Genomic DNA, 9,980 nt, shown 5'->3' on the forward strand with positions numbered 1-9,980 from the left:
TCCATTTTTTTTTTTTTTTTTTTTTTTTGTTTTTTTTTTTTGGTACAATTCTCTCAATCAAATAATTATTCAACAAATGGTATAGGTACCCATCCATAAAAGCTTTAGCTTGTGCCACACATGGGGAAATAATTACATAATTACTACAGGGTTGTCACATCAAAGGTTATGTCTCTGCTCATCTCATATAACTTACATACTTACCTGCCCTTTGCTTTTCTGACACCCATATTTATGAACATGGATACTTGCTCTCAATTTAAATGTTGTTCGTGTGGTTAATGATCTTACTAGTGAGATGAGTGAACAAATCATTTACCACATACACCTAGAAAAAATCACATAAATTAATTAATTTTAATCAGATAGTTATTTGGAATTGATGCTGCTATCTTCCCCCTACTGATTCCTTGATATTAATCTCATTCCAGCCTACACATTACTATTAAAATAATAAAGGAAGGACAAACTAAAAATTGTGCAGTTTAATTTGATTAAGTAAATTTACTATGGCGGAAACTGCTGGGTTTATTGTCATATGTATAGCTGATGATGCAAATATTTGTGACTACAATACGTTCACAATAATGTTAATGATTTCCCATATGATTTGTATCCATTATTGGAAAACATAGAGTCAAATGGGAGATGCATTGTTTGGAATTGATGCTTCATATAAGAGCCAGGTAGCCTGTTCATAAATATTGGTGTGATATCCGTGCTAATTTGGATTATGCAAGTGTAGTGGCTTCATTTTTAGCTTTTATTACATGCAAGTAGTGGCCAATGGTTATCCTCAGAGGATTTTGAGAGTCAAATCTGCACAGAAGCAGAACTGGCGTTTACTGTTTATCTTTGTCAGGGTTTGGATTTGGATCAATGTTTTTTCTATTACTACATGCTTTAATTAGTGAGGTTATGTGAACACGCCCACACCTTTACTTGTTCAAAACGACCAACCTCAGTGGTGTAGTGGTTAGCGCGGTGGACTTCGGCTCTGGAGGTTGGTGGTTCGAGTCCAAGTGAAGTCTTCAAATTTAGCGTAGTGTATTAAGCGGGGAACGATATTTGTGACAAACATTTATGCTTAACACAGTTAGAAGTCCTCTTTGTTTGTTAGATACGATACGTAAATGGGGCAATGAACAGCTATCACAGCTGGCGGCTGCAGCTATCAGCTCCAAACTATTAAGCACTACTTACGTAGTCTTTTTTGTGGGAAGGCTGGTGTCAGGTCCATGATGTCCAGGCTCTTGTACTAGGACATGACATGTTCCCTTCCAGAGACTGTTCCATTGCTAAAAAAAAAGAATGATTTCGACCCTTGTGTGAACTGATATCTCTGTCGCAATCAAAATCTCATTAACATATCACACATCTAATGGAATAACGTAACTTCTCCTATTAGATTTCACCAACCTTCTTTTTAGCCCCTTCCAGCCAATCATCTTAACAGCCCTGTTAAGCCTATACCTACAAATGAAATAGAATAACAGGCGGTTAGCTTAACAGGCCTTCTAAGGACTGAAATTTTTTTGGTGAAATCCACCCTAAGAAGTGACGTTATTCCATTAGATGTTTGATATCACCATGCTCCGCCATGTAACATCTATTTCAGGCCAAGTCTGCTGATGAGAGGATTAGCAAGATTAATACCGTAACTGCTATAGTCTTATCGTCCAGAAATTGAAGAGAGAAGGAAGACAGGATAGGAGAAAACCAGCCGTTCCAAGAACAAACATTACCCCATCAGGATAAAATCCACCCCGTGTGGGAATCAAACCCGCAGCCTAGCACTTACAAGGCAGACGCACTACCAACCAAGCTAACTAGGCTGGCTGTTGGGGTATTGAAAGTTGAAAGCTGGGCTCTCATTAAGTGAGGTCTTCCAACCAACTAGAAGGCAATCTAACTTGAAGAGAATTTACATGAACTTAACAGTGTGTAACCAGAAACAATAATCAAAGGTGGTAACAAAAATGTCAGTGGAACCACTTGGAGGGTTTTGGGGTTTTACTTACTTTGAAATAATGGATAAGTCCTGAAATATACCAACTGAGGCAGTAAATGAAACGTTAAGGTTAAGCAGATGAAAAAGGTATTTTCTAGAATAGAATACCTAGCTGAAATTGTAAAATAAGGTAAAATAATTACCTAATTAATTCACTAAAAATAATACAAAAACTACTTTTCATTTTTCTCAATCCACATTCCACATCCTTTTTTTTTTTTTTTCATAAATTTATTTTAAAAGGGGCACGACTTCGATTGTCATTAGCCCCTTTCAAAATAGTTATTCATTTATTTAGGAATAGAATACCTAGCTGAAATTGTAAAATAAACCTCATTAATTACCTATAATTCACTAAAAATAATACAAAAAGTACAAAAACTACTTTTCATTTTTCTCAATCCACATGTTTGTATTGTTTGTGAATTTTGAATATTTGAAATTTCGTGCCAATTTTTTTAAGGTTATGTAGGCGTATTTTTTAGGCGCATTTGACGATCCCTCCCGAGTCTAGCGGAGAAAAACCAGCAGCACGATGGTCACCCGTCCAAATACCAACCATACGCAACGTTGCTTAACTTCCGTGATCTATTGGGAACTGATACATTCAGTGTGCCATCTCCACTAGCTATTTTTTTTCTTTCTTTTTAAGATGGGTGTTTCACCGCCGTGTTTATCAAAAAACAATTGCTACATTAGACGCATGTGGTCTGTGTCGTAGCATGCCCAACCCGTAGAATGCCTCTCATCAGATGGGCGAGAAGAGACACAATACTTCCCATTTAGGTGCTGGGTCAACACGAGAACACCAGAAAGTACAATCCCTCGCTCCCTTGAGCGGGAGAATTTGAATTTATCAATAAAATCAAGAAGGGTGGGATTCCGTAGGACGCAGTTATGTAGGATCAAGGATCGGTTTAATTTTGAAGTTCAAATTAAGTATTGCAACTATTGCATTGATTCGGATATTACACCTAAATCTCTCCACAGTTACTCAGTTTTTACGTCCAAGTCCAAAGGAACTTATGCATTCAGTGTGCCATCTCCACTAGCTATAAGATGGGTGTTTCACCGCCGTTTTTATCAATAAACAATTGCTACATTAGACGCGTGTGGTCTGTGTCGTAGCATGCCCAACCCGTAGTATGCCTCTCATCAGATGGGCGAGAAGAGACACAATACTTCCGATTTAGGTGCTGGGTCAACACGAGAACATCAGAAAGTAACCCGTTGAAATATTTGCAATTGAAAAACGAGTGATTTTTTTTTATGGTGGGATTCGAACTCGGAACCTTCTGCATGGCAAGCAAGCGCATTACCACATTAACCGAATTCGCTGTAGAACCCAACATAATATATTTAAATTTGTGTTTCTAGGTGTATGTGGTAAATGATTTGTTCGCCCAGCTCAGGAGTAAGATCATTAACCACGCTAACAACCTGCCAACAACGTTCACGAGACTATGATTTAAAATTTAAAGGAGCATAGTTTTTGTTTTTAAGGAGCCAGGTCTGTGGATCAGGGCAGCTTCATATTTCAATGCAAAACCTTTCTTTTTAAAGCACACTCATTGAACTAAAAATCTCCATAATGTGAAACCAAGAAGCACTCCTTAGAAGACATTTAAGGTGGCTCTTTTTCAGGGTATGTAGATATTTCTATATTAAAAACAAGAGAAGGAATGTATACTTGTATAGGTAAATTCTACACACGCAAAATGGCAAGTAACGAAAAAAAAAGGAAAATACTTCAAGTAAAAAAATAATCAACTTTTCTTTTTCATTGGGAAAAATAACAATGAAATTCAAAAATATGGCAATACTGGGGACGGGGGAGGGGTTAAGATTAAGAAAAGAAAAATCAGTGGTTGGGTGGAAGAGCTCCTCCAGGAAGAGGAACAAAAAATTGCTAATTGACACTCATTAATTCGAATAAAATCCAAATAATGATAGCAAGGATAGCGTTTGAGGAGAATGTTGATGGATACCGATTGAGGGGAAGACCACGATCCAGATGGAAGGACAACATTAGGAAGGATGTAGAGCTCATGGGAATAAATCCGGAAGAATGGAAGCAAGTGGCTTTGGAGAGAGGAGAATGGGCAGCTGCTGTGACACAGGCATATGGTCGTTAAGGCCGCAGCCAAGGATAAGTAAGTAAGTATCCAAATAATGATGTCATTGTAGAAAAAAGAAGAAGAAAAAAAAACCTATGATAGCCCCTATGAACCAATGTGGGGTCTTTTTGTGTGTCGGTAGTAGTTATATTTTGTCAATAAAAAATAAGGAATGACAGTACAAGGAATGTAATTGAACGTTTGTAAAAAAAAAAAGAAAGGAATTTTCAATTGTGTTAAGCATAAATGCTTGTCATAAATGTCGTTCCTGCTTAATGCACTACGCTAAATTTTACGACTTGACCTGGACTCGAACCACCAACCTCCAGATCCGAAGTCCACCACTACACCACTGGGGTTGGTTAATTGAACGCAAGGAATGTAATTGAACGTTTGTAAAAAAAAAAGAGGAAAGGAATTTTCAATTGTGTTAAGCATAAATACTTGTCATAAGTGTCGTTCCCTGCTTAATGCACTTCGCTAAATTTTACGACTTGACCTGGACTCGAACCACCAACCTCCAGATCCGAAGTCCACCACTACACCACTGGGGTTGGTTAATTGAACGTTTGTATTGAAAAGGGAATATTTCACAGTTAGGAGCTCTGTGTCTCGAGGATAGGTCTAAGGGCCGAAAAATGTCGTTCCCTGCTCAATGCACTACGCTAAATTTTACGACTTGCCGATAGAGCCCTTAGAGGATAGGTCTAAGGGCTCTATCGGCATGTGCGGGGGCGGTACACTCGGGTTCGGTCAAGGGGGCAGAGGTGGGAGGGGCGTATTCCCTTGATATTTCAGAGCTTGGAGCTCTGTGTCTCGAGGATAGGTCTAAGGGCTCTATCGGTATGTGCGGGGGCGGTACACTCGGGTTCTCTCAAGGGGGCAGAGGTGGGAGGGGCGTATTCCCTTGATATTTCAGAGCTTGGAGCTCTGTGTCTCGAGGATAGGTCTAAGGGCGCCGTCGGCAGGCGTGGGGGCGGTACACTCGGGTTCTGTCAAGGGAGAGGCAGACTTGCGGGTGGCAAACTGGTAGATGTCCGCTTCGAGATCGGATGGTAGGGGTTTGTCCACGGACAAGTGCATGGAGAGACCCTCTAGCCAAACCTCGAGTACCTGGGGTGCCGGAAATATTATCAAATTATGAAATTTTTTGTGGTAAAGCAGAGAGAGCTTCTTCACAACTTTGGTGGGTATCACTGCATTAATAAGTGCCTCCTTCAATATTATTGATCCTCATCTACTCGTATTAAAGTAGCTACTCAATTGTCCTCACGAGGCTGAGTGCACCCTGAACTCCAAGCAGAGAGCGAAAAAACTTCGACCCCGCCGGGAATCGAACCCGGGACCTCCGGTGTGCAAGCCTAGTGTGATACCTACTCGGCCACGGAGGCTACTCAGGAAAATATCATGTTGAAATAAAAGGTATTGATTTTAAGGCAGGAAAGTCTGGTGGTAGGTACAGACACTGGTTATAGTGGTTTTGCCAGCGACTGAAGACCACCAAATAGATAAATACATAACAAACTAGGCCGGAGAGTCTATTATCTATTATAAAGGAAAATATTATCAAATTATGAATTTTTTTGTGGTAAAGCAGAGAGAGCTTCACAACTTTGGTGGGTATTACAGCATTAATAAGTGCCTCTTTTAATATTATTGATCCTCATCTACTCGTATTAAAGTAGCTACTCAATTGTCCTCACGAGGCTGAGTGCACCCTGAACTCCAAGCAGAGCGAAAAAACTTCGACCCCGCTGGGAATCGAACCCGGGACCTCCTCCGGTGTGCAAGCCTAGTGTGATACCAACTCGGCCACGGAGGTTACTCAGGAAAATATCATGTTGAAATAAAAGGTATTGATTTTAAGGCAGGAAAGTCTGGTGGTAGGTGCAGACACTGCTTATAGTGGTTTTGCCAGCGACTGAAGACCACCAAATAGATAAATACATAACAAACTAGGCCGGAGAGTCTATTATCTATTATAAAGGTCTTGTAGAAAATGGACAGCTTACCTCAAACGGGGGCCGCTGGTCCGGATTCAAATCACAGCAGAGGAACGCTATCCGGACAAACGGCTCGGGACACGAGGCGCAGAACTTATTGCGGAAATCCGTCTGGTCCAGCCCGAAGTCCGGAGAGCGTGGTAGATAGTCTGGATCGGCCGGCACTCGGCCTATGATCTCGCACAGTACGATCCCGTAGGAGAACACGTCTACGGTTTCATCGTACTCCTGGCCGGTCATCATTTCCGGAGCCATCCAGTACGGGTTGCCTACCTGGAAAATTAATTGAATATTTTTAACCCTTTCAACCCTAAAGGGACAATACGTCCCACAGAGACATGATCTTTAAAATGCGATAGATCATCCCAGACCTATCGAAAAAATTCCGTTCTCATTGTTTTTCAAAAGTTTCTTTTGTGATCTAAGACGTCAGTAAAATTCACTTGGCTAACTTGTCTGGTTTTGTCTCCATATCGATTTTTCTTCAGTAGTCCTAGGAGGACATAGGGATAGATCATCCCAGACCTATCGAAAAAATTCCGTTCTCATTGTTTTTCAAAAGTTTCTTTTGTAATCTAAGACGTCAGTAAAATTCACTTGGCTAACTTGTCTGGTTTTGTCTCCATATCGATTTTTCTTCAGTAGTCCTAGGAGGACATAGGACTTTGTAGTGGTCTTATATAAAGCCCAAATAATAATTCCTGATCAGAAAAATTGAAAGATTCTTCCTAAAATAAGTCGGGGTGAAAGGGTTAAATCAAAAAATTTGGACCGATTGCAATACTTTCATTACTAGTATAGCTTGTTATACTGTAGTAATAGAAAGTAAAAATAAAATCAAAAAGACAATTTAGATTCGACTTTCAACAAAGAAAATTTAATGAGCTTTCGAGAATACTCGGATTCCCATCCTCAGACCGAAAACCACGAGAGAGAGGTGTTTACGAGCACTGGAGTTGAAGTTCACCAAATTTTCGCGCTACCTTAAATTAACTTTAGTTAGGAATGATTCTATTCATTTTTTTTTTCAACAACCATTACTTACCACAGTATATCGCTTCTTCCGTGCCCCTCTCCTCTGGGCCGCCTTCCTAGGTACCTTAGCCATGACTGTGGTTGGCGCCCGGGGGCCCTGATGTATTATACGTGCGAGGCCGAAATCCGCAACGACTACGGTTTTGTCCTGCGGGACAGAAAAGGGTTGGAAATTAGGTTCGTTCTCGGAACGGCTGGCTTTCTCCTATCTTGTCATCCTTCTCTCTTCGCTTTCGGGACGATAGGACCTGGATAGTTACAGTGCCTTCTATCAAAACTCTTAAAAAAAATGTCAAACTTTATTTTTTCCAATTTAACTAAATAAATGAGGCCTTTTTAAAAATATTGGGATAATAGGCCTTCTTAGTCTTGGCCGACAGTATAAATAAGGTAAGAGGTACATATATTAAATAAATTTGCCCCAAGTGAAAATCGAACCCGGAACCTACCTCTCTGACTAGACAGTTCTGGGAGTTGAGGTCCCGATGAATCAAGTTCATGGAATGGAGGTAGGTCATCCCGGCTGCAATGTCCCGGGCAAAGTTGACCCGTTGTCCCCAGGGCAGAGGTTGGCCGGGATCCTGCAGGAGTTCTTTGAGGGTGCCCCCGGCTATGTACTCGGTAACGAGGTTGAGTTTGCGGTCCTTGTAGAGGACACCTATGAACCGAATCACGTTGTGGTGATGGAGGGACCGGAGCACGGCAACCTGAGAGAAACAATGGAAAATATTTATTTATTAACCCATGAGAGCCGAGGTCTACATTAAGACCAAATCCTTCTCCCTTTTTCGCTAATATCTCAGTCGCTCCACGTCAGTGTGCATCGCGGATTTGTCTATTACATAGATAGAAAACAAAATTTCCTACTATTTTCACCATTATTTGACATATTTACTCAGTACGGGTCCGGAGTTAGAAGCGGTTAAATTTCAGCAAGATCTAATGGAGAAAAAGAAGTTCGTCTCTTATGGTTTAATATCTCCCTTCTGATATCCGCTATGGTAATCTTTAATCAGCATTCGTCTAAGCTGGATCTGCCAATGAATGTTGATTATTATAAAAGCCACCATCACTGGACCACTCATCATCTGGAAACAAACACAATATTTCCTTTATTTTTTCCGTTCAAATTAAAAACAGACTGGACAGCTACCACAGGCAAATAAATTAATACATCCAATATAATGCCATCATTTCAAGAACAACTGGGATTGAATGATGATATTTAAATTATTTAACTTGGAATGGTTTGTTGGTAAAATTTAATATTTGGGAATCCTTTCAAAACAAAGGAAATTTTTACTTTTTATTAAGTACCTACCTACTTACCTACTGCATTATAGCAAATAATATACTAGTACATAATGAGAAAGTATTGCAATCGGCCCAAATTTTTTCATTAGGTAGTTTTTGAGTCCATTTAGATTTAGACTATGCCAATGGGGTCCTTAGAAGCCCCTTTCCCAAGTAAGGTCTATTAATAGTTCACTGTTTATCACACCCACCTGTCCACAATTCTGACAAGCCTCTCCATATTTGCCATTGTAGTCCTCCTTGCAAAACAGAAGTCCATCTTTCTCAAAGTACCAATTGTCCAGCATAACATCACAGGCTGAGCATCTGGAAAATGAGATAACAATAGGTAGATTTAACAATCATGTTGAGAGAATGTAAATTTCATGAAGTGATAAAATGTATTAGAATATTGTACAATATATAACTAAATAGTACCAGCCTGAATTCCCCTTGCTAAAGATATAGCAAAGGTTGAGTGTAAAGGGCATCCACTCGTAAAATTTTGTAGCCAAAACCAAATGTCAGCCCCAAGCAATCACCCTAGTTAGGACTGATTGAGAGGCTGATGAAAAACGCTGACCCTGTCTGTACACAGGAAAAGGCAAAGAAGAAGATGGTCTTATCTTGGGCATAACTTCAACTCAACTCCATACACAAAAAGCACACTCTAAGGCTTATGTATAGGATCTTTCGGGCAACTGCCCCAAAGAATAGGTTAAGCTTATACAAATCTGGCTATAACTCACCAATACAGAATGGACCTCTCGACCAAAGCATAGGACTCGCCATCTCCTATACAGCAGCTACATGAGGTACATTTGAAACACTCGGGATGAAACTTGTGGTCCCCCACCACCATCACTGGACCACTCATCATCTGGAAACAAACACAATATTTCCTTTATTTTTTCCATTCAAATTAAAAACAGACTGGTTTGTTGGTAAAATTTAAAATTTGGGAATCCTTTCAAAACAAAGGAAATTTTTACTTTTTATTAAGTACCTACCTACTGCATTACTTATAGCAAATACTATACTAGTACATAATGAGAAAGTATTGCAATCAGCCCAGATTTTTTCATTAGTTTTTGAGTCCATTCAGATTAGACTATGCCAATGGGGTCCTTAGAAGCCCCTTTCCCAAGTAAGGTCTATTAATAGTTCACTGTTTATCACACCCACCTGTCCACAATTCTGACAAGCCTCTCCATATTTGCCATTGTAGTCCTCCTTGCAAAACAGAAGTCCATCTTTCTCAAAGTACCAATTGTCCAGCATAACATCACAGGCTGAGCACCTGGAAAATGAGATAACAATAGGTAGATTTAACAATCATGTTGAGAGAATGTAAATTTCATGAAGTGATAAAATGTATTAGAATATTGTACAATATAACTAAATAGTTCACTAATCTTCAAAAGCACTTTGAAGTTGCATTGACCCAGATTACCCAGATGTAAAAATAAGGCTTTAAAAAAAAAAAAAAAAAAAAAAAAAAAAAAAAAAAAAACACACAGG

General features: G+C 39.6%; 1 protein-coding gene across 1 annotated transcript in view; it reads right to left on the reverse strand.

The window, feature by feature from the left end:
• Positions 1-4,978: 4,978 nt before the first annotated feature.
• Positions 4,979-9,980, reverse strand: part of LOC103519945 (LIM domain kinase 1-like) — an 11,085-nt gene continuing 6,083 nt past the window's right edge. Inside the window, exons 4-7 of the mRNA XM_008485034.3 lie at positions 7,616-7,873; positions 7,177-7,314; positions 6,141-6,404; positions 4,979-5,241 (exon numbers count right to left, since the gene is read on the reverse strand). Coding sequence (XP_008483256.1) covers positions 5,044-5,241; positions 6,141-6,404; positions 7,177-7,314; positions 7,616-7,873 — 858 coding nt within the window. The 3' untranslated portion in view covers positions 4,979-5,043. The remainder of the gene's footprint in view (positions 5,242-6,140; positions 6,405-7,176; positions 7,315-7,615; positions 7,874-9,980) is intronic.

This window comes from Diaphorina citri, unplaced genomic scaffold (genome assembly GCF_000475195.1).
Source record: "Diaphorina citri unplaced genomic scaffold, Diaci psyllid genome assembly version 1.1 scaffold3060, whole genome shotgun sequence".
In the NCBI taxonomy this organism is placed as follows: Eukaryota; Metazoa; Arthropoda; class Insecta; order Hemiptera; family Psyllidae; genus Diaphorina; species Diaphorina citri.